This window comes from Schistocerca americana, chromosome 10 (assembly GCF_021461395.2).
Source record: "Schistocerca americana isolate TAMUIC-IGC-003095 chromosome 10, iqSchAmer2.1, whole genome shotgun sequence".
NCBI classification, from domain to species: Eukaryota; Metazoa; Arthropoda; class Insecta; order Orthoptera; family Acrididae; genus Schistocerca; species Schistocerca americana.
In genome coordinates, this window is record NC_060128.1 from 80,181,266 (window position 1) to 80,207,476 (window position 26,211).

The 26,211-nt window shown below is 38.2% G+C and overlaps 1 protein-coding gene and 1 long non-coding RNA gene across 5 annotated transcripts in view; one reads left to right on the forward strand and one right to left on the reverse strand.

The window, feature by feature from the left end:
* The window catches only part of LOC124552706 (haloacid dehalogenase-like hydrolase domain-containing protein 2), a 43,722-nt gene extending 42,791 nt beyond the window's left edge, over positions 1 to 931 (forward strand). For all 4 annotated transcript variants that reach the window (XM_047127047.1, XM_047127048.1, XM_047127050.1 and 1 more), the window contains one exon: positions 340 to 931. In XM_047127047.1, coding sequence (XP_046983003.1) covers positions 340 to 513 — 174 coding nt within the window. In that variant the 3' untranslated portion in view covers positions 514 to 931. The remainder of the gene's footprint in view (positions 1 to 339) is intronic.
* Positions 1 to 26,211, reverse strand: part of LOC124552708 — a 73,823-nt gene that overhangs the window by 11,376 nt on the left and 36,236 nt on the right. The window lies entirely within an intron of this gene.

Sequence of the window (26,211 nt, forward strand, 5' to 3'; positions counted from 1 at the left end):
AAGGAATGCTCACAGTTCTGTCTGCAGATCAGTACACTCAACATATTATGCTCCTGGATTCCCAGGAACTTCACATGTTGAGATTCATCCAGTGCATGTATCTGCTGATCTTTCCTTCTGTAAACCATGGATGTAACAGAGGATGACTTAATATCAGCCTCACGGATTTTACTAAAATATTGAAACACCTTTGACTGCAGCTGTGTGACCTAGCGATAAAGAGACTAGATCTGTTATGAATTACAGAGGTATCTAGTTAAAATAGTTTTAACTTGTTACAGTCCTTCACTGCAGCATATACTTTACTAATAAGAAAAATATATTACTCTGTCTCCACAGGATGTCCGAGACGATATTGATGGTGCCCAGCAAGTCGGTATTCGTGGCTACCTCGTGCAGACAGGAAAATACCGCCCTGGAGACGAGACAACTATAAACCCACCACCACATTCTGTAGTGCCCAGTTTTGCAGAAGCTGTCGAGAAGATTCTGGCTGAAGCTGCTGCTTCTTAGCCACCTGAGAAACTGAAGACACGTCTCAAATGCATAACCTATAATTGCGTCTCAGGTGCATCACTATTGAAGCAGTTCAGTGAATATGATGATACCATAAGTAGTGGAAGATTGGTGTTAAGTGTGATATACCAGTGATTTTTGCTACAAGAAATAAATGCAAATGAGTGGAAGCACATGTGCTCTATTTTACCTCACACTCAGTACTGAATGTCTGGATAATGTTGTATATTCATCCTGTAGCAGAACTGTTATGTTGCCAATGAAAACATACTATTTCTTAAAAGCAATGTGTTAGTAAGAAATATGCAGATTATATTCTCTAAATGTGTTATAGCCTGTTGTTGATAAGAAAACTTGGAACCTAACTTCCTTGTAAATTACTCCTAAATAATAAGAAATATAAATCTATGACAAAGAACTCCAGCTCACAAAGTTTGTACCCCATTTTAAGGAACTGGCAAGAAAAATTGTAGAATATATTACTATTGAAAACTTGCAGCAATGTGCCAGTTGGTATGAACAGTACACGATGCTTCAGTTTCAGGAAAGCCTGCTCTCTGTTGTTCTCTGCTTTAAATATTTCAGCTTTCATTCATCATTTGAGGGGCAGTCATTTGCTATAGGAGTATGTACAATTCTGGAATTGATTCCTCTTCAGCCTAATGAACTGTGTTTCTGAAGATGCCTTCTCTCCCCACTGAGACAGCAGTGGTTTTAACGTATGGCCTTACAAATCCTTGATTCATTGTGCAGAATTGGCAAGAAAAGTAATACATGAAAAACAGTGACTGCTAGAAGGGAGAGGCTGGTGGGATATATGTTAAGGCATAAGGGAATAACTAGAGAGTCACGTAGAAGGTAAAAGCTGTAGGCAGGTGTACATGCTACTCTGAGATGAAGGAGTTTGCAATACACAGAGGAATAAAGCCTTTAGCTGGCAGTGAGCATTGCTTAAATCAATAGGGTAAGTTGTAAATTTGTGCCCTATCAGATTTTGAACCCGGGTTTCCTGCTTTCTAGACAGACGCGCTGACCGCTGTACTACCCAGATGCAGTGATCATCACAACTGTGTGGACTACCCAAGCACACCTCCCACGACACTCAAATTTTCAACTGATTCACACACTACTGATGTACGGGAATTGCCAAATGTTGTAAGCAATGAGGGCAATGTGTGAGGGGCACTACATCTGCAGAATGTGGTGTGCTAGGGTAGTCCATGCAGTTGCTATTACCACTGTGTCCAGATGGTGTAGTGCTCAGTGCATCTGCATAGTAAACAGGAGACCCGGCTTCAAATTCCAATTCCCAGTCTGGCAAAAAAATTTCAACTTTCCATGTTGATGCAATACCCACTGGCAGCAAATGTCATTAATTCCTGTGTGTTGATTCATAGTTGCTGCAGCATCAAAAATGGTGTTGTTCTTTTAAAGTGTCCAAAAGAATAGGTACCACATATAGAAGAGGTTGACATTGGAGAGAAAGTTGTGGTGGTCTACAACAGAGAACATCTGACACGTCTAATTTGATCTCTACTGGACCAGAACACCATAATATTCGTTTGGACATTAAGCTACATGGGAATGCTGGGAAATAAAATTACTGATAAATTTGGCTGCAGAAGCAACTACAGGAGAAAAACCAGAAGTACCTGATACATACTTACAGTTACAACTGAGGCACCAAATTTTGTAAACCGGGAATACACAATGGCAGTTGCGACTACCCTCAATTGAGTGAAGGCAATCGTGATGACCACTACTGCACTGTATCCTTTTCTCCAGGCCTCTCAGTAAGAAGCAATCATATTTTGTGTACTGTGTATCGGCTACTGATCCGCAAATTCCTTATACAGTGGGAGGACTGGCCCCAGTGGAACTGTGGTAACCTTTTGTCAGTAGTTTGTTTTGTTACTGGGTATTGCTCTTTGGCTATCTTGAGATGAACCATCCCCACCCCTGACACATGCAAACGATGGTATAGCCACTGAATGAGTGCTACATTTTATGAGGCAAAGTGGCCATTGTCACTCTTTGCCACTTGTGTCACTCCCAGAGGTGGCCTTAAGGGATCGCCTCTCACTGTAATGTACACCCCAGTTAGTCTCCACCTGTTTTTCGCTCTGTCATTGTACACTATGAACATTTTTTAATTTTATAAAGAAAACCGTTAAAACTAATAAAGCCTCTAGTTCTTAAAAGACTTTAGTTTCTCATCCCATTTTAGACAAAATGAATTTTGTACAGAGATATTTTTCCCCATGGCCTCCAGGTGTGACTGTTTCCGCACCAGCACCCTTATCTTTCGTTCCTCTTTCTATCTTTCTCAAACTGCTACCACTTCTACTTAGCTGTGTATTAATTACAAATTTTAGTCACAACAAAGAGGTCAGAGAACCTGTAGCAGACCAATTTTATTTTTCTAATTTCACATCAAAATTTTACCTGAAATTCCTGAGGAATGAGAGATTGATAACCATGCTGTTTAGTGACATTTAATTGATAATCATAATCAACATCATCATCGTCTGTCAGAACTACCGTCTCGTATGTTTCCAAGTCTGTCCCAGAAGCGCAGCACTTGAGAAGCTATCTGGTACAGTACGCAAACCATAGCGCAATCATTTCGTCGTCTTTAGTAATAAATTCTCCTGCCGTGCTCCAAAAAATAGTAGGCCTATCTACAAAAGATCAAATCGTGCACCATCTGAAAGAAAAGCCTGTTATTAAGCAAAATGTGGAACCTACACAACAGAGTCCGTGTAAAATAAAGTGTGCAGATATCGTAAATAGTGTTTCTTCTTCAGTAATAGCTTAAAAAAACAAATTCGATATCCTACTACAAAACGATGGTCATTGTGAAAAACAAACTTCTGCTGCATACAATAAATTTGCTCCCAAGACCGCAAAGTTAACACAGGTTCATAGTTATCAAAAAAGGTTACCGAATGTGCAAAAACAGAATATATCTACACAGCAAAAACACGTTTCAAAACCTTCTAGCCCCAAAACTGTGATGAACAAAAAAATTTGTGTGCTTGGTGACAGTCATGGACGTGGAATTTCAGCACTATTTAAAGATAAATGTAATTTAATGGTAACAGGTTTTGTGAAGCCAGGAGCGCAGTTTTGTGAGGTAAATAAACTAACAAACTCTACTGATGTATCTCACTTAAGTAATTGTGATTTTGTCGTGCTTCTAGGTGGTTCAAACGATATATATAGGAATGAAACAAAAGGGTTTGCAAAAGAAATGAAGGAATGCTTAAACAACCTATTACATACAAATGTACTCGTTGTTAACATTCCTCATCGTTATGATTTGCCCTCCTGGTCCTGTGTCAACCAAGAAATTTACATTGCAAACAAACTGATATCAGAAATATGTTCTACATTTCATAACGTAGAGATAATCGATACATACAATTTAGGAAGAAGATTTCATATAGCTCATGGACTACATTTAAATATGTTAGGAAAAGACCAAATAGTAGAAAAACTCCGAAATCATATCCTGAAGAAATCAGCCCCAAGTATCAAGATCACCAAACAACCACAAATTACAAAATGGTTTAGGCCAAAAACAGAAGCTTTGATGGAAGCAGAACTGTGTCAACCACTCAAAACCATCTCTGCTACTGAAAATTGCATGCAAGAAGCCACACACAAAATAAAATCTTGGCCAATTTTTTAGGGTAAGTGCTGTGTCAGAAATACCTTTAGAAAAGAAATTAATTAAACCCTTAACTGAAAAGTCACAAAGTCCATCATTTCTTGTATTACACCATAATGTCCAGTCATTCAGAAATAAGATTCAAATGCTGGAAGTGTTACTTCAGTCTCAAATAAATCCAGATGTAATATGTATTACCGAACACTGGCTGTCTAAAGAAGAAATTCAGTCAACCTCTATTCCAAGGTACTCATTAACAAGCTTTTATTGTAGGAATTTCTCCACACATGGCGGTACTGCTATATTTGGAAAGGACCAGATAAAATTCAGTGAGGTAGGTCTAAATGAACAGATTGCATTATCTGAAGACAAGGAATTTGAGCTTTCTATGGTTAAGCTGCCTGAACTAAACTATATGATTATAAATGTATACAGAGCACCAAGTAGTAATATTCCAAATTTTATGACCAAATTAGAAGTTCTGCTGAATAGTGTCAGCTCATTAAATATGAGAATAATACTTTGTGGCGATTTTAACATTGATTTATCAAAAAACAGTAATGCTAAACTTGATTTGTTAAACATGACCAAATCCTTTAATATGATCGCCGCAATACACTCTCCAACAAGATCAACAGAGCATACTGATTCAATAATTGATCAAATCTTCATAACTGATGCTGGTTACAAATTCACTGGCTAAGTATGAGCATGGGATACAGTGACCATGATGCTCAGCTACTTAGCGTTGACATCGAAAATAGTAAAATCAGCCCCAAAAAAGTATATCAAAGAAGAAACTTTTCAGATGGCAATATTAGGATTTTTAACTTCCTATTAGCTAAGGAAAATTGGGACAGTGTTTACATGCAAACAACTGTTGATAATATGTTCTTAAGCTTCCATAACACCTTCCTTTATTACTTTAATACAGCATTTCCTTTTGAAACAAAAACTTGAAGCAATCAAAATAGAAAGTCATGGGTAACAAAAGGAATCAAAATTTCTAGTGAGAGAGACAGATTTCTCCAATATTGCTCCAAAAAATACATAGTCACTGAAGAATTTTCTGACTATTGTAAAGCCTACAAAAAAACTTATCTTAGAGTGATTAGACAGGCAAAACTTTTATGGAATGACAATTTCATAAGAAACTCTTCAAACAAAATGGAAGCTATGTGGAAAGTTATTAAAAAAGAAACTTGTAGTTCAACACCTAAAAAGGAAAACATTTCTCTAACACTTAATGACTCTAAGATCACAGATCCATACACAGTTGCAAACAAGTTCAATGAATATTTCACCTCACTAGCAGAAGATCTCATTCAGGCAAACTGCAAGGTATCGTTCTTCAATTCCACCAATACGTCAAACAGCACTAATGCTACAATGTTTGTTTATGAAACAAACCCTGATGAAATTATGAACATAATAAAATTGTTATGCAATAAAATCTCTAGTGGCTATGATGAAGTACCTGACCTCATATTAAAGGTGTGTGCTCCCCATATAGTAAAGCCATTATCAGCCATCTACAACCAATCATTAAAAACTGGCATTTTTCCAGATGCTCTCAAAATAGCTTAAGTCTCACCATTACTAAAGAAAGGTTCCCCTGATTTAGTATCCAATTATAGACCATTATCCATATTAAGCATCTTTTCAAAAATCCTGGAAAAACTCTTTTATGACAGGCTTATAAATTTCATAAAAAACCACGCACCAATCAGCATTCAACAACATGGTTTTATTAAATCTTTATCCACCCAGACAGCAATTTTTGAACTGTTGGACCACATACTGAAATCAATTGACCAACATAATATAGCTGCCGGTAGATCATAAAATACTGCTTGCTAAATTGGAAAGAAGAGGAATAAGAGGTGTGGCTCACAACTGGCTATGCTCTTACCTACAAAACCACAGACAGAAGGTATCACTTCAATACGATATTAATGTACAGAATAAAATAAATAACACAGTTTTCCTCTCGGAGGAAAGAACAATAAGATATGGTGTTCCCCAGGGTTCTGTTCTAGGGCCATTACTTTTCCTCATTTACGTAGATGATCTTGTTGAACGTATGAGCCCACAAAAAACTATCCTGTTTGCTGATGATACAAGCATAGTGTTGACTGGATCTAGCCCTGAATCCCTTCAGACAATATCTGATAACTCTATGAAAAAACTTTCTGAGTGGTTTAACAAAAATGGCCTAATTGTTAATGGTGGGAAAACTGTATGTATCAACTTCCATCTAATTCCCACATCCAATCAAAAAACTATCCAAGTAAAGTTAAATAATGATAAAATTGAAAATGTAAATGCAACAAAATTTTTGGGTCTATGGGTCCAACAAAATTTAAAATGGGACACACATATAAACAACTTATCAAAGAAACTCTCATCATTGTGCTATGGACTAAGAATACTAAAATCTACTACAAGTAAATCCACACTAATGCAAGCATACCATGCGCAGTTCCACTCATTGCTCCGCTATGGAATCATCTTTTGGGGAAATTCAACTCACAGCACAAATATATTAAAACTACAAAAAAGAGCACTGAGGATAATCTGTGGCCTCAAAAAGCTGGAATCCTGTAAATGTCAATTTATATAACTTAATGTTCTAAGCATCCCATCCCTATTCATTCAAGAAACAATCCTATTCACCAGGGAATACCTCTCAAGAACAGGCAAATTAATCCAAAACAATGATATACACGCTCATTATACCAGAGGGCAATCTAATATCCATCAAATTTTTTCAAGGACATCATCATACCAAAAATATATAACTCATCTGGGTGTCGTATTACACAATAAAATTCCAGAACAGTTAAAAACTGCTCCAGATCCAATATTTAAAAATAAACTAAAGGCATTTCTGAAAAAGCACTGTTTCTATTCAGTACAAGAATTCCTGGAAATGAAAAATTATAAAGTTCCTTTGTAAAATACTGTGATTAGAGTAAAACATTCTGTAGGCAAAATAATAACCTAATTTCTACTATACACAACTATGTTTCAGTTTCACTTCCCAAAATTTTTTAACTCGCTTTTTGAATGTACAAGTACACATTCTATTGGTATTAAAACTTAATTGTCTGTGAAATCTCAATGTTAATTTCATGTTTAATGTAGTTTTTAAATGACATTGTCCTTCTGTTGTGTTTCCAGATGACATTTTCACTATTCTGTAATCTCAGTGATTATTTGTGTAAATTTAAAGTAGCACTGCATTGCCTACATGTTTCTTAGTTCCCCATGTAAATTGTTTGTATTCTCTGTATGTGAAGTTACTATATTCATCAATGAACAATTTTGTGTACATTTTTTTAAATGGCAGTCCATTGCCTATTTTTTTTCTCCAAACTACATATTTGTTAAGAAAAATGACTTGTCCTATATCATGTGTACTTTGTCCAATATGTGATCCACAGGATAAATAAATAAATACAAATACAAATACTTATTGAGGTCTGTGGCTTTGGCTTAATTACACTTCTGTGTGTGTGACCACTTCACCCTCTCGTTTTTAATTATGCTTACAGTAATGTGGTACTAACATGTGTTCATCTAGGTGTGAGTATTCAATTTCTGTGACTTCCAAACGATGTTCTTTTTGAGAGAATCATACATCACTCATACTGGAGAAGTCAGTGATTTTGAAATGCTTTTTAAACATTATTTGTTTTTGGGCACAATCACTTATAAGTTTTGGATGTTTCCAGATCATATGAAAGAAATATTAGTTCACTCCCAAACACTACTACTTCCTTCTTTTGACTTGAAACCAGTAATTTCTTGTTGAAATTATGTGTCCATTTGGTAGAAAATAAATTATTTGTAAATATTATATTTCATTATGCATAGCAAGTCTGTAGAAATATCTTTCAGTTTTTTCAGAAATCTATACTGATATGAGAAGGTCATCCATCTTATTTAACAGACTCCATAGGTGTAGCAAAACATTTTAAATGTATTATGATTGTTACTCTTTGTGCTGTCCAAACAGTCGTTTAGTTTTTCTCTATTTTGCTGATTGTGTTATTAAGAACCTCTGTCTTTGGAGAACATTTATGTTAAAAAATGCCTTGTAAAAATACTGGAAATCACAGGGATTGGATAGCTAGTGCTGTAGTTACAATGAATGCTTTTGACACAAGTAACTCTTACCAGTATCTGAGATATAGACCGTGCCATGTGTGATGCAACCATAAGTGGTGATCACCCTTGTGTGTGATTGCCCCACTCTTCTGGTGTTTGCGACTCAGTGTGTTCTGTGCTAGTTCACACTCCTCCTCCCCCATGACTGCTTCAAGCAATGGGGCGTTTGTGATCTTTTTAAACATCTGATTACTGCTAGGTGTAACTTGAAATTTCTTCCCTGAGTTGTCATGCTCTTCTTGAACTTCTTAGGTTTCCAGAAGAGGAGGAAATTGCTGGGTGCCAGTAACTATGGCAGGTGTGGTAAAACTTTGTGCCCTAAGTCTTAACAGATAACCAGAGATTCTCAAGCAGTGTGAGTAGGTGGATTGTAGTGTAGGAATCAAATACCTTTTGCAGTCATTTCTAATATCAGCTTCTCGGTTGAAGGTCACAGACTATTGAGAACATCCTACACTAATACTGACGTCTCAATCGTGGCTTCTAATCTGTTTCATTTGTTATTGTACAGCATGGCAGCTACTAACTCCGCAAAAATCCAATAACACAAATGTCCTGGCAGTTAGAATGTCTGAACAATGATATTAAGCATTGTGAGAATACACTCTAAAGGAGTTTATAGCCATCAGCAAATACACTTTCAAGTGACCTTATTGTGTTGAATGTAAATTTCCAAATAGACACACCATCTGAGCCAAGTAGAACAGAGCTAACACTGCCATTTTCATAATGAAGACGGGGGGAGGGGGGGGGGGGGGGAGGGACAAAGTTACACAGTGCTGTCTGATAGGATCAAAGTTTCCCACAACTCACTAGAAATCTTACTTCAAAAGTAAATCTACTCCACAACATAGTCAGGAGTGAATGTAGATGTGCTATGTGATGCTGCAGTTTCAGTTTTGTAGTCAGCTGCTGAACAGTGTAGCTGTGCAATGGAAAACAATACACATACAAATAAGATAGATGTACAGAGTGAAAAGAATGACCCAATTTTAAATATAATTATTTATTAAGAAGAAGGGCTTAACACTAACAAGTTGCATACTAAATTACTCAGAAAAGACAGAAGTTTATAAAAATCCATGATAAATGTTCAATACGTCCTCCATTGGCTGCACGGATGACATCTAGTCTATAGCCAAATTCATCCCAAACTGAGCGTAAGGTGTCTTCTGTCATTGAAGCTACAGCAGCTGATATTCTGGTTTTTAGTTCATCAATGTCACGAGGTAAGGGAGGAACGTAAACACATTGTTTAACATATCCCCACGTGAAGAAATCACATGGTGTTAAGTCAGGGGACCTAGGACGCAAAGAGTGTAAAGCTTGGTCTCACAGTCCTGCACACCCTATCCAACGTTGAGGCCCGTTGGCATTGAGGAAACTGCGCACATTGTTGTGCCAGTCTGGTGGTGCTCAATCTTGCTGATAGATGAAATTGTCAGAGTCAAGTTGTGGAAATAACCAGTTCTGTAGCATAGCAAGATATGATTGTCCTGTTATGGTTTCTTCCTTGAAAAAGTAGCGTCCATAAAACTTGCTTTGCTAAACAGCACAAAAAAACATTCACTTTTGGTGAATCACATTTATGTTCAATTGTTTCATGAGGATTTTCGAGCCCCCATATACGCACATTATGATGCTGAACCTTACCACTAATATGGAAAGTTGCCTCATCGCTGAATATTAACTGTGACATAAAAGTGTCACCTTCCAAGTCCTGTAGAATAGCACTGCTAAAGTCCAACTTGCTTCACTTTGTCAGTATCTCGAAAAGCTTGTACCAGTTGTAATTGGTATGGTTTGAGGGCTAAACAGCGCCGTAACACATGCCACACTGTCATGCGCAATAACGCAAGTTCTCGGCTAGCACGACGTGCAGACTTGCGGGGGCTCCGCTCAAATCCTCATCGGATTTGTTCCACTGTTTGTTCAGGAACGTGTAGCCGGCCAGTACTTTTGCCTTTACAGATGCACCCTGTTTCTTCAAACTGTTTATACCACCATTGAATGTTCTTTGGTGATGGTGGTTTAGCACGAAATCGAATATGAAATGCCTGCTGAACTGTGATCACTGATTGAGTACGACTAAATTCAATAACACAATACACCTTCTGGTGCGCAGACGCCATACTGCGTGAGACTGGCTGGCTGCTCCAGGTCAGCACTTGTAGTGATGTCTAGTGATATTTTCTGAAACTCTAGAGCATGCCGATTACATCTAGCGCTGTTTCGGTTACCTAGTGACATTTTTCTCAATATTATTACAAGTTAAAATCAGGTCATTCTTTTTGGGACACCCTGTATATCTGAATGAGGACCATTACTGGTCTGCCAGATCATCTCCCATTCAGTGACTGCCTGCTCTGTCCTGCCCTTTCAGATCTCAGAATAGAATCTGCCAAGGCATCAATAATTAAGAAGACAAGAGCCCTGCAAGAACTGAGTCCTAAAAGGCACTTTCTAGAATCCACCAGCTGTATGTCTGAAGTCATGCAAGCCATATTGGGTTGATCATTGGATCGCAGATGTTTTTATTGTTACTGACAAGTGGAGGAAATGCTGAAATGAACATCCACCTCCAGAATGTCCACCTAATCAAAAATTCCACAAAAAATGTTGCAGGATTTGATCTCCCCAACACAAATGGTCATACCTGAACCGTATTGGAACCGGTTGAGGGAGATGTGGGCATATCTCAAGGAAGTGCAGTTATTTTGAAAGTGCTGAGTGTTACTGTGGTTCAGAGGGATACACATATTGTGGAGAACTGCTTGTTTAGTGCTTTTAAGAGAGGTCTGAAAGATTTGCATAAAGTGAAAATAACATGAGACAAGAACATCATAGAAACTTAAACCGTATTCTGTATTAACAGTGAATTACTGCCATACTGCCTGCTGTTATTCATTTTTGTGCTATCTGAATTTAGTAGAGTAAATTAGAAAGGGAATTGCTAATTTGAAACAAAAATAGCTGCCTCCTCAGTTTTACTGTAATATAGTTGTGGTTTACCTGCTATTGGCAGCTTAATACTTGCCTTATTCCCATGGAATTTTTCAGAGAAAAAATTTTTTACATCTGTAAATACTGACTCCTATTGACAGTATGTTACTGTCATACAGCTTTATAACAGACACTGCTAATTATTGTTTAGCTAACAGGTCTTTTCAGTCCCTGAATCTAGATACTTACATAATTTGTAGAAAGAGTGGCTAATGAGGAATGTTTGTATTTTCTTTCGAATTGGTAGAGATTCCCAATTTTTGCTTTATGTTAAACTTGTTGAACTCCTTATGAGAACAGTACATAAATGTATTATGAATCCTAGACAAGGAGTTAAAATGTACCTGAAAATTATATTAGTGTCTTTTATTCTGACTGTGTATATCACAGATCAATTGAAACTGATTTTTATCTTCAGTAGCATTAACCATTAATGAGTAAATTGTGATCGGAATTCCTTAAAAAAGCTTCTCACCAAGCAGTGGCAGGAGAAAACACATACGAGGGTATTCCCATAAGTACCTGCCCTGACCAAGAGATGGCAGTCGTTGAAAAATATATCTGGATTAGAAAGTATATGATCTATGAAGCACATGCTTCAAGTTTGAAGACACCACATTGCTTAGTATTTGTTTGGCAGCCACCAACAGTGAAATTGTGATTGAACTTCTGAAAATGGAGAAAACTGGCCATTGTTATGTGATACTTTTTTTGTTTTTAAAGGCCTTGCACAACTAGTATTAAAGCTGAGCTAGATTCTACTTTGGGAGGGTTTGCTCCTTTATTAACAACAGTAAAATATTGGGTAGCTGAGTTTAAACGAGGCCGTATGATCTGCCAAGACGAGCATCACAGTGGTCGACGAAATGGGGTGCCGATTCCAATGGTGAAGAAAATCCATAAAGCAGTACCGGATGATCGTCGACTGAAAGTGCATGAGCTAGCAGACATAGTAGGCATTTCAAAAAGTGTGGTACATTGCATCTGCATATTACCTGAAAATTTGGACATGAGAAAACTATGTGCAAGGTTCGTGCCGCGTTTGCTCACACACAAGCAAAAACAGTGTCATGAAGATGTTCCAGTTGAGTGTTTAGTGAAGTTTCGCAGCAACAGAGCTCATTTTTTGTGCTGTTTCATAGCCATGGATGAAACATGGGCCCACCACTTCACTCCCAAGACAAATGAACAATTGAAACAATGGACATAAATTGGAGAACAGACTACAAAGAAGGCAAAGACCATTTCATCTGCAGACAAAGTCATGGCGTCGGTTTCTTGGGGTGTGCCTGGAATAATTTTCATTGACTACCTTGAAAGAGGAAAAACTATCAACAGTGAGTATTATGCGAGTTTATTGCAATGTTAGGGCAAAGAAATCAAGCAAAAACAGCCCAATTTGGCCAAGAAGAAAGTTTTGTCTCTTCAGGATAATGCACCGGCTCACAAGTCCGTTATTGCAAATGCCAAAATTAATGAATTAAAGTTCAAATTGCTACCTCATGCACCCTATTCGCCAGATTTAGCCCCCTTGGATTATTTTCTGTTCCCAAACTAGAAACAATGACTTGGCGGTTAAAGATTTTCAACAAATGAAGACGTAATGTCGGCACTTAATGGGCTATTTTGAGGAGTAAAGACAGTTCTCATTACCTTATTGATCATCGCTTGGAAAAGTGTATAGAGCTGAAAGGAGATTATGTTGAAAAACAAATATGTATATATTTTTTCCAAAATGTTTGTGTTTTCTTTGTTGGGTTGGGTACTAAACCAGGATATCTTCAGGGGGTGCCAAATTCATATTCTTAAGAGAAAAAAAAAAGCTTGTTTCACAAAGTGCCTAACATCCAATGCATGTCAGCCTGTCGGTTATTCGTATGATTTTGAGACACATCCCAATTGGTTTTTGAACATTTTCGAAAAAATTTTTAAGTTGATTTCTGAATCAGTCATCATCATCATTTAAGACTGATTATGCCTTTCAGCGTTCAGTCTGGAGCATAGTCCCCCTTATAAAATTCCTCCATGATGCCCTGTTCAGTGCTAACATTGGTGCCTCTTCTGATGTTAAGCCTATTACTTCAAACTCATTCTTAACCGAATCCAGGTACCTTCTCCTTGGTCTACCCCGACTCCTCCTACCCTCTACTGCTGAGCCCATGAGTCTCTTTGGTAACCTTGCATCTTCCATGCGTGTAACATGACCCCACCACCTAAGCCTGTTCGCCCTGACTGCTACATCTATAGAGTTCATTCCCAGTTTTTCTTTGATTTCCTCATTGTGGACACCCTCCTGCCATTGTCCCCATTTACTAGTACCTGCAATCATCCTAGCTACTTTCATATCCGTAACCTCGACCTTGTTGATAAGGTAACCTGAATCTACCCAGCTTTCACACCCATACAACAAAGTAGGTCGAAAGATTGAACGGTGCACAGATAACTTAGTCTTGGTACTGACTTCCTTCTTGCAGAAAAGAGTAGATCGTAGCTGAGCGCTCACTGCATTAGCTTTGCTACACCTCGCTTCCAGTTCTTTCACTATGTTGCCATCCTGTGAGAATATGCATCCTAATTCTGAATCAGTCTTAAGTTGATTTTTGAATGCATGCAAAGTGTACGTGGTGTCTCTGCCAGAAGAATCCGTGTCACATCTAGAGGTAAATACTTTCCTGCAGACAAAAGGGGAGGAGCTGTATGAGCTGAGCTGAATAAACCCAAATGGGTAAATGCCAATTGCTGTTTGTTTATGTGGTTGATCGGATGTGCAAATGATCAGTGTTGTTATAATTATTAGCAAAATCCATAGATTGAGACTACCAAGGTGGAAATAAAAGTCTGACAGGATTACCTATTATCTTCTCAGTGTCCAAGAAAATGGAATTTTGATGTATAATTTTTGTCACATCGCTATACTACCAGTTGTTAGCAGCCGCTTTAAGTTCTATTCTTGGAAGAGCACAGAAAACACGTTGTATGAACACCTAATAAAGCCTAACCGGAGAATAAATGCAGGATAACTGAACCGGTGATTCTGGCGGCGTTAGTGAAGTTAACCAGAGATAAAGTTTTGACAATGGCAGGAATAGTTACAGAATTAGTGATGACAAGACTGTTTGTTAAAATGATGAAGGAAAAGAAATGGGGACATCACACAAATTATATGGTAGGATATGAAGATTGCAAATTTATATAAAGATTTTGTACTATTATTTTTCGATCTCATTCTTGAGAAAGAGGAATGTATGAATGAAGTGTGAAACTAGTTCCTAACATAAAGCTTTTTGCTTGTAGTAAGCCTAATAGCCATTTTATACTGGTACTTTTTAATCATGTTCTGTGGTGTTATTTATGTAAATGAAGTACATCAAAACATTTGTGCCAAAACAGTCTCAATTATTTGGCATGTGTTACAGTTGCTGCAATATTACAGGATTACAGTTATTGCACTACATGAAAAAAATGCAGATTAGTTACAAACTAGGGCACACACTTTATCAACATTTAAATGTCAGTACAGATATTCGAATTTAGGTTATGACACATTCAACATGCCTGCCATCATTGGCGATGATGTGGCGCAGACAAATAGTGAAATTCTGCATGATCCGCTGAAGAGTCAGAATACTGATGCTGTTGATGGCTTCCGGAATGGCTGCTTTCAGCTCAGCAGTGGTTTTGGGGTTATTGCTGTGCACCTCGTCTTTAATATAGCCGCACAAAAATGAGTCCATTTTGTCAGATCTGGAGAATATGACAGCCAATCGAGGCCAATGGCAGTGGTCTCTGGGTACCCCACAGCCAGAACACGGTCACAAAATTGCTCCTGCAGGACACCAACACTCTCCTGTTTCGATGGGGTCAAGCTCCATCTTGCATGAACCACATTTTGTTGAAATCAGGGTCACTTTGGATAATGGGGATGAAATCATCTTCCAAAACCTTCATATACTGTTTGATAGTCACCATGCCATCAAGGAATATTGCACCAATTATTCTGTGACTGCACACCACATAGTCACCCTTTGAGCTGAAAAGACTACTCAGTCACTAAATGCAGATTCTCAGCCTACCAAATATGACAATTTTGCTTATTGACAAACCCACCCAAAAGAAAATAGGCTTTGTCGCTAAACCAGACCATACAATTCCGAGTGTTCTTCACAGCCAACCATGCAGTTTGAATGTCCTAACACAAACCATTCAGAATTACAATGATTTTATTTCATATACTTCAATAATTGTCACCCTGTAGAAAGGCCTATTTTGTTTTATCTAGCAGACAGTGACAAAACAGATGCAATCAAATCAAGAAACTACATTGGTCTTGGGTACTATTCATATCAACATCTTTTTCAGTACGTATTAGACATGATATTTCAATTTTTCATGTAACGAAACATTTGACAAACTTTGATGAGGTAATAGATTCTTTCACAGAAAGGAAAGCACGCCATGTTCAGCTGCAGCAAGATCAGAGAGAAAAAATGCTGGGACCTAAGGACTAAAGAAATGTGTACTCTATTGATTGCCTCTTGCCTTTAGTGGTTTTATGTTTCCTATATTTAATTTTATGTCACACAAAAGAGAAAGCTGTTAGCTAATAGGCAATATAGAGTGCAATTTTTCTGAAGAGTTCTTATTCTCCCAGTCATAAATCATTCTCCCGGTCACAAATAATCTCACCCAGTATTAAATGTGAGGTTCTTTTAAAAGGGAGTAGCATGTCAAACAAGCTGACTGGAAGCAGGAGAGGCACCACAGGACATTTTAATTTCCTCTGTCCTGAATATAGGTTTGATGGCTTCTATTATAAAATATACACGTTTGAATTCCACGGAGCGAAATACAGTGACGTGCGAAAGAAGAAACCTGTGTGAAGAGACGTAGCACTGCACTTTGGCACACTGAAGACTGAATAACATGTCTTACATTTTCGTGAACACATATGTTTTGTATATCAAATTCTTCAGATTTCTTTTTTCCAAAATTTTTGATGTCCTATCTCAAATGCTTGGGGGGAGGGCCTGCAGTTGGGGGGAGCGCCGCTATAAAGTTTTTGCCCCAGTTTGGAAATATCATAGATCTGGGACTGTATAAAAGATATGTAAATGCACAGGTGTTTGGAGCCTCCTGGCAGGAGGATTGAAGGGAAAGGAAGAGGAATGAAGGAAAGAGAATGATGAGGTAATGGGGAGAGGTACGGAAAAACTGCCCAGAACCCTGGGTCAGGAGATACTTATCAGATGGGATTAGAAGGAAAGACTGATTGTTGGCACCTGTTCCAGACTTTTGAAAACCTGGGAGCTGAAAGGTGAAAGAATGGGTAACTAGCAAAGTAGAGATTACTAAAAAAAAAACATTGTGCAAGAGTTACTAAGAGCAGAGAGCAAAATGCGTTGTGTGTGGTAGATAGATCAGGTGAGGGCGAGAGCAGGGGCAGGTGGGAAAATAAAAGATAGAGAGAAGTAAAAAGGAGTGAAGTAAAGGAATACTTACTGAAAATAAATGCTGAGACCAAATAAATTAACATAAATTTAGTCCAAGTAGGTGGCGAGGATCAAGCACATGTTGTGTAATGCCAATTCCCACCTGTAGAGTTTTGAGAAACTGGTAGGAGAGAGAAGCAAGATGGCATGTGTGGTGAAACAGGCCCTGAGGTTATGACTGTACAACTGTGGAGCTTGCTCTGTGACAGGATATTGAGTGTTGCAAATGTACACCCTCTGACTACAACCATTCATCCTAACTGATAACTGTGTTGGCAGTCATACACCCCCATACCCCTGTGATCCTGCCACAGGAAAGTGTGAAAAGGGCAGGATGATAAAGCAGCAAAACACTGTTATTTTTTGGATCACGTTCAGGTTTTGTGAATGGTGCCTAGTGGCTCTGCCCTGTATACTGGAGCAAAAATTACAGTTGCAGTATTCTTCAAAGTGGTCACACATTTTTAATTTGGTTGCAGCCCCATGATGTCCCTAGAATAGGATTAAAATGGCCAGCAGCTGGAAGCAATCTCAAGTTTGGTCAAAACATCATCCTGATGGTCATCGCACTCTGAACTCGTTTTCGTCTGCAACACGTGTGGCAGTCGATGCTCCAAGAGAAGGGTTGGTTTCATTGAGACCCTTTATGCCACCCCTGAGGCCTTTTCGTGTCAATTCTGAGTGACAGTGTGTCTGAAATATTTCCCTCGGTCACCCGTAAGAAAACTGTGTAACTTCTACAGTGGGTGTCGTTCTTCTGACCTCGATTGCAGAGGCGTCAAGAAAGGGGTAAAATGTAGGTAAAAGTGGGTATGATGACCTTCTCATCATGTGACACATCCCTCACAATGGTGTTGGGCATAATTTTGGTTAAATTTGGTACCAATGTGACATTATTAATACACCTTACAACTCACTTGAACTTCTGAGCTGTTGCTTTTTTTTTACATATATGTCAACAACTCAGTGTTTGAAGCGTCGTCAAGTCTGTGAATGGGAGGCCAACGTGTTTTTACACCAATACAGAGGAAGGCTGTAAGTGCCTCTGTGCCAAATATAAAATTTATGCATCAGAATAGAGAACAGTTACAGGATTTCAATAAAATGATCCTTTAATTTTGTTGCTCAGTGTACTTTATTTATGTACTTTATTTAGTCTAGAAGCACTGCCTCTGAAGATAACGCCATAAAACAACAGGGAATGGAAATATGCAAGGTAAGCCAACATACTTGTCTTCTAAGACAACACAATGAGGGATGTTTCTGAGGGTATAACTTGCTGTATTGAGCTTTTTGATTAGTTTATTCGTGCGATGACACCAGTTGGACGAACACCTTTCGTACGTGAAAAGCTTGGCTACACCTTCATGGATTGACAGCATTAAGTGTTCCAGTATGTTTTCCCACAGGGTAACAAAGAGAATATTTTTAAAGAATTTTGGTTTGGACAAAAATTAAAAATAATTAGTATAAGGTGGCGATTAGATCCAGGGGGTTGTTTGGAATGGCTGCCTAATCATCTGCTTGGAGTCTCACTGGAGATACGCCTCTCCTTCTCCCTTTAACAAATGCTGCTACTTCTCCTTCTAAGAGCTTTTTACACGACCTCACAAATCATACTGCTCATATGATAACATAGTTTTTTTGCAGTGACATTCATTAATAAATTTCATGTTGTACTCTTGTCACATTCGATTTGAGGCACATAGAGCCATAAAGTCACAAAGGTCAGAAACAAGGTTTTGAGGAAAACAGATGTTTGTGAAAATCAAATATATATGCAAACTTCCAGTCTCATATGTTTGAATTGTTTTTTAATCAAGACTCTACATCCTATGAAAAATAATTTACCCAATGTATGTTATGAAATATTAATTAATATTGAAGATTATATTTACTTTTAATGTTAATCCACAAAATTTCCACATATCTAGTCCAATACTGCATGGTCCTCGTTATCATTGTCTTTCAACTCATTATGAGGCTTGAGGTTCAAATAAAACTACCAATACAATTCCTATTATGAAATATTTGTGCTACATACATGATGTAGACACTACATTATGTTGTCAACCCTAGATAACAACTGAGCAGCACAGCACAACAAAATTAAGCTTTTCGCTTTGGAGGAGGAGGAGGAGGAGGATGAGGTGATTAGTGTTTAACATACTGTCGAGAACTAGGTCACTAGAGACAGGGCACAAGCTTGGATTAGGGAAGGATGGGGATGGAAATTGGCTGTGCCTTTTCAAAGGAAATATCCTGGAATTTGCCTGAAGCAATTTAGGGAAATCACAGAGAACCTGAATCAGGATGGCTGGACGTGGGTTTGAACCATTGTCATTCCAAATGTGAGTCCAGTGTGCCATTTTCATTTGGCCTCTTATGGAAATGATAATCAGAGAATTTGTTGAGAGAATATGTTCATACATACAGTGTGGGGCTACAGATACAGATAAAGCTGGTTCACTATAAGATCAGCAGATGTCAGGCGCATGCTTACATGCTGCAATCTCAGAAGCACAGTGTGTGCTTTAGGCCCTTATGGTTCTCCGCACCTCATTTGTATTCAGACTTGAGCTTTCAACGACTTCCTCCACACTTGTCATCAGGAGATTTTGGTAGACCACTAGGTACTTTACTTGGCTGAAATCTCCTCATGACGGAGGAAGCTCAAGATTCAATACAAATCTGATACAGCAAAAACTCTGCAAAGCATATATTCGATTTATTTGTCTTCCCTACGAGAAGAGAAAAAGTAATCTACCATATAATCATAAATTTTCTGAGCAAAGTGAATTTAATTTTTGGAAACCAAAGAGGTGATCAGTGGTAAGGAAATATAGAAACATACCACTGGTATATACCTTAATATTGAAAAACGTTTTTAATGCTATGAATATTTTGAGGTAAATTATGAAATATTGGGATTAGAGGCACTTCATGACTTGATAAAACCTTGGCTAATAAATAGCAAATAATTTGTAGTTTTGAGAACAGGAAGTGATGCTTGTAGGCCCAAAGCCTTTAATATTAGACATGATGTGCCTCCTGGTTAGTACTGGAGCCACTCCAGGTTTCATATACATATAATAATACTGAAGGCTGTTTCCTTTGCAAATATAAAATCATGATGATTTAGAGACCAGCTGCAATGATGTAGAAGTGAAATTGAGCAATAGTTTAAGGAAATTGGAAGCACCAGCAAAATGTCATTCAAGGAATTTTACATAAAATGGCAAAATGACATGTAGAAGTATACATTATCATCATCATCTCACGTGTTCTACAAATCTGTCTTTGGGCAGACCTCTGATGATGATGTATACTCCCACATATCATTTTGCCTTTTTATGTAAAATTCCTTCATTTTTCTGGTGCTTACACTGAGACGAATTTCACTAAACTATCGTCCAATTTCATTTCAGCTTTGTTGCAGCAAATCTGTAGTTTATCATTATCAGATATATACATAAGCAGCAGAATTGTAAATAAGGAATATACTGTAAAATTTCTGAAATTATTCGTTCAAGATAACCTAAAATTAGACATTAGTTTCATGCCTTAGTAAAAGAGCTACCCAAGAGAATACTTGTGATACACACGTTAGCTGAATACTGTAAAGCCTCTGTTGCACTAATGATTGCATATAATTTATTGTTGTCCTCAAACTTTAATTAACTTTTGAGTTTAAATACAGTATCCAAACACCCAAGGTAACCTAAATAGGCTACTAGTCCCAGCAAAAAGAACTCTGAGAATTGTTTATGGGACTAGACCTACAGAGTTTATTCCTAAAAACTGATATTCAGATACATGAGGGGCATTCAATAAGTAATCCAACACATTTTTTTCTGAAAGCAGGGCGATTTTATTCAGGATTTCAATGGATTATATTATTCCCACTCTTTTGGGCAAAAAACCCTAGTTTTCAATATAATCTCTGTTAGTTGTGATTGTCTTATGCCACCTTGCTAGGAGGGTCTGTATGCTCAAATGGTGTCACTGTACTTACTTGTTGCCAGAGCCAACGTCTTGCCGTACACACATTCCCATCAGCCGCGTACTGTTCCCCCAGAGTGCATTCTTCATTGAGACAAACAGGCAGAAGCTGGAGTGTGCAAGATCAGGGCTGTAAGGTGGATAAGGAACAACAGTCTAGTGAAGTTTTGTGATTTCCTATCAGGTGCGCAGACTTGTGCAACAGCTTGCATTGTCATGGAGAAGGAGAATCTGTTTGCACTTTTGTGGCAATGAACACATTGAAGTCATTTCTTCAATTTCCTGAGGGGAGCACACTCTCTTCAGAGTTGATTGTTCCACAGTGAGGGAGGGAGGGGGGGGGGGACTTCAAACAGGATACCTCTTCAGACTGCCAGAAGATCTTTGCCACGATTTTACTGGCAGGCTGCGGCCTTGAACTTTACCTTTGGAGGAGAGGTGGTCTGGTGCCACTCCATGGAGTGCCGTTTTGTTTGTGGTTTGAAGTAATGAACTCACATTTCAGTGTCTGTGATAATGTTCGACAGATACTTTAACGATCAGCTTTGCAGCATTGCTACATTGCTCTTTACGGTCTTCTGTTAGGTACCGAGGAGCCCAGTGGGCCTACACTTTTGAGTACCCCAGCTGGTGTGTCAGAACTACAACCAGATGGCCAGCTCAGCAATGAGGTGTTTGATTGTGATCCATTGATCACCTCGAATGAGACTGTCTGTACATTCCAACATCTCAGGAGCCACAGCTGTGTGCAGCCGCTCAGCACGTGGGAGACTAGACGGATTTGTACGACCTTGCAACGGAGACAGACGCCTCGTCCAATATTTCACAGTGCTTTTGTTCACTGCCACACATCCGTAGACATTCTGCAAGCACCTATGAATATCTGTGAAGCTCTGGTATTCCGCCAAAAGAAACTCGACGATAGCTCTCTGTTTGGAACGCACCTCTGTTACAGACCTCATTTTGAAGGCTATGTATAGTGCTGCCACCTACTGGAAATTCGTGAAGCTGAAGCAGGAGTATTCCCTGATGCCCCACAACAAATTATACATTTTGGCCAAGAAATAAATGTGTTGCATTACTTATTCAACATCCTGTGTCATTAATGCGCCTTCGTAGGTCAGTGTGTCCGGATGTTGTGCAGAAGAAATTCTGGAGCCTCGACTGGCCAGGGTGCACACCACCCTCGCCGTAGGCAGGGGGAGAGCGGTAGCATGGTAAAAGAAACGCACTTGCCTGGGGATGACTGAAGCAGGCGGATGGACTGAGGAAGTGGCGGAGCAAGAGTTTGTGGCACAACTTGACAAGAAGAAGGGACCGGTTGGTAGGACATGTTCTGAAGCATCAAGGAATCACAAATTTAGCATTGGAGGGCAGTGTGGAGGGTAAAAATCATAGAGGGAGACCAAGAGATGAATACTCTAAGCGGATTCAGAAGGACGTAGGTTGCAGTAAATACTGGGAGATGAAGAAGCTTGCACAGGATAGAGTAGCATGGAGAGCTGCATCAAACCAGTCTCAGGACTGAAGACCACAACAACAACAACATATACATTAAGAGTAGTTTTGTTGGTCATAACATCACAGTAAATCATAAACTCTAACCTACATTAACATAACACAAGAACAAAAGAGAAAAACTGTATAGTCACGTGCCAGCACTGTACGGAAAGAAGTTCCTACATACAGGAATCAAACGAGCAAATGCATTTCTCAGTGTTGTTTTGAGCCTTCCGACACTGAAGCTGAGAAGTTACCTTAAAAATCTATTTAGCAGTAACCTTTTTCACTTCCTTGAAGAGTGCCATTATTTCATGCAGAATAAAATCCCATGCAATTAAAAAAAATTGCCCTACTAAATGCTAAGTAAGATCTCTCACTCCCTCTTCCTGTACCATTCTCTTGCAACCTGCTAGATATAAAATAAGGTGTCTCTCTATTACTAGCTCTTAATATTTAAAAAAAATTTGCTATACTTTCAAGGTAGAAATAAAATGTGTGAGAATATTTATACAAAGTAAAAGGGATCGTAACTTCGACAGCCGTTGTGGCCAAGCGGTTGTAGGCACTTCAGTCTGGAATCACGCAACTGCTACGGTCGCAGGTTCGAATCCTGCCTGGGGCATGGATGTGTGTGATGTCCTTAGGTTAGTTAGGTTTAAGTAGTTCTAAGTTCTAGGGGACTGATGATCTCAGATGTTAAGTCCCATAATGCTCAGAGCCATTTGAACCATTTTGATCATAACTTTATTACATAGTCAGCAGAAATTAATATGCAATGCATTTAAATGGCAAAATTTATGATTTTTGGCATATACAGAACAATTTAATGTTAAATGAAGCACGATTATCATCATTATTATTAATGAAATCTCCCAATAAATGAAAGATGTCAAGCAAATGACTCAGTCAATTTTTCTTTGGTTTCTTCTTGTTGTTCCAGGCTTTCATTCTTTCTGAGGAAGCTTGTTTATCTTGTTCTGACCACTTCAGTCTGTGCAGGTTTTTGTTGTTGCTCTGATATAACTTCTCTCATTTGTCTACTTTTTTTCTGAAGGTCTCACTTTCTAAATTTTCATTTGGCCTTATATTTGGATTTTTGAGGTCCTTTCAGATTTTGTTCAGTCAATATGTTGAGTTCTTAAGTGATGTCACATAGTCTGTTGTCCCTTTTGTCAATTGCTTTGTTGGTAGTCTGTTGATACGACCAAAGAATTTCATTAGCCTTTTCTTAATGTCAGTTTCAATGTTTGAAAACTTTTCTGTTGTTTTGACTGAATCTAGCGCATAACTGTCTTGGGTATGTCTTGCTCCTAAAATTTTCCTAATGACTTTATTTCCCCATTTTTGATTTCTTCATGTTTTCAAGTGTCCTGCTTGTGTAGAGGACTGTAGGACTGTTGATTTTATGACTGTGTTGTAGTGCTGAATTTTTGTCTGTCTTGACATGGATTTTTAGTTTTAGAGATTTTTTACTTTTTGGAGGCAATTTTGCTGTGAGATTTTTTTAAGGCCTGTCAGTTTGGTGAATTCTCCAAGGTATTTAAAGTACTAGACCCTGTTGATTTTATTATCTTTTGTTTCAAGGCCTGTGATTTCTGCCTTTGAACATAGGAATTCAGTTTTCTCAGACAAGATTTGTAACTCATCTTTTTCTACACATTCTGTAAGTGTCACAAGCCAGTCTCTTTGTCCTTTGTAAGTATCACCAGGTAATCTGCAATGCGAGATATGGTATGTGGAGGTGGCTTTTTGGGCCTCGTATTTTGGAACCTAGTCCCTTCTCTTCTAAAATCTGAAACAGTGAGGACCTATTATTATTATTATTATTATTATTATTATTACAACAAGGAAAAAATTTTCTCTTGCTACACCATGGGTTGACCCTGAGTTTTGTATGTGACTCTCAAACAGGATGACATTGAAAGGAAAATCATGGATGGAGTAAAAGAAACTGAATAACATGATCAAAAGGTTGAATGAAGAGTTTGATATATGAGACTCCTGTAGAGACAGAAGAAGATCTGACGGCACAAGTTGTGGTCACTGCAGACACACAAGCTGCGGTAGTGTGTGTGTACCACAGTGTCATTCTTAGGTACAATGTATGCACCGAACTTGGTGATTGCCACATCGGACCTTACTTGAAGTGGATCAGAGTGCTATAACCCTCCTTTGAAAATGACAAAATGGCTTAACTGTAAACAGTAGTGTTTGGGAAAATGGATTAAGTTTGCTGTTTGTTTCTTTGGTTATTAACGAGTGGAATTGTAAAATGAGTGATATGCTGAACTATGTCTAATAAATTACTTGTAAAAGCTGTTGTGTTACCAACATTCCGTCTACAATTTCTAGAAGACTGTAAGGGGAGCTTTAGAGCACCCTATAAATTGTGCAATAGATGAGAGGATTTCAAGTTCTTTAAAAATATTTCTGCCTGTGGTTCTGGGGTGGATTTCACTCGTGGTTTTTATGGCTTTTCTATGCATATAGCACTTTTCTAGTCAATCGCTGATTTCCCTGAAAAGTGATTCTGTGTGTCATAATGGCATGAAAATAACCATAATAAGCTGATTTAATAGTTTTCATATCTCTATAAGAGCAGACAATGTGTAAAGCATAACCTGGAGCCTTTTGCACAGACCCAGGATACAGTTTGACAAGTTTAGTTTGCCATTAGCATGTAAGCCCACATATTTAGATGTATTCACTCTAACTGTCTGCTGATAACCTACTTTTTTCCTATTTATTCATCTGCAGAAGTTATGCAAAACTTAATAAAGCTTACAGCAGACTGATTTGTGGAGCACAGAAAAATGTAAAAAAAAAACAACATCCACACTAGCTTTCAAGCACTGGTTTGTTTTCTAGCAAAGGTACATGCATTCACACAAAGATACGTAAATGACCTCTCCTGTGGCCATGGCAAGAGTGTTAGATCAACACTGAACCTTTTTCAAGTTTATCTAAGAATCTGATAAGCTCAGCCTTGTTATTTAATACTGAATTGTGAGCATCAGACCTGTTAATCACAGATTCTGATGAGGCTTCAGTATTTTCTAGAGAGGCCTGTGCTGAGTACTTGGCTGGTGGGGTTTCATGCAATGGGCCCTAGTTTATGCGAATATCGATGCTGAAGTTACCTCCTATCCCTGCAATGTTTGTAAAGTTTTGATCAAACAAGCATAGCACAGTGGTTAAAGTTCGTGGCTACTGCTCTGGTGGTATGAGCGCAAACCTTTCCTGTGTACTTTCTTGTCCATCATTCAAAATATCAGTAAATAGTATATGTCATACAGAATTACTCAAAAGTTTTGCTGTAGTAATTTTATTAATAAATCAATCTGTACAGTAACTTTTCTGAACTGTGTATTATGTTTCTTGCAGAATAAATTACTGAATTATCTTACTCAGTATTTCTTGCTGTGCTAGAACAGTCTTTTTGGATGATCTTAGTTGTAGAAGCAACCAAAATACAAATTTGTAGAGTACCATGCACATTTAATGGAAGCTATTGTCTTGCTGGCACACAGATTTTTCAAAAGACTTACAGGAAACACTGTTTGTTTGGATTCAAAAATATTGTTCTTTTTTTAATCAACTTTGATGCAAACAATGCATATTTGATAATTCCTCTGAAAGCAGATGCATTAAACTGATACAGAATTAAAGAAAGTATTTTTATAGAATCTTCCCTCACAGAGATTTCTCCACTAGTCTTTGGAAAGTTGGCAGCATTTTGAATTTGTTTCAAGATAATTTTGATGTATCTGTAAAGGTGGACAGCACAGGGTTGGCTAATTGGCACCACCAGCATGGAGCCATGGAACTTACCTGCTGTTCTATGTTCCCTTG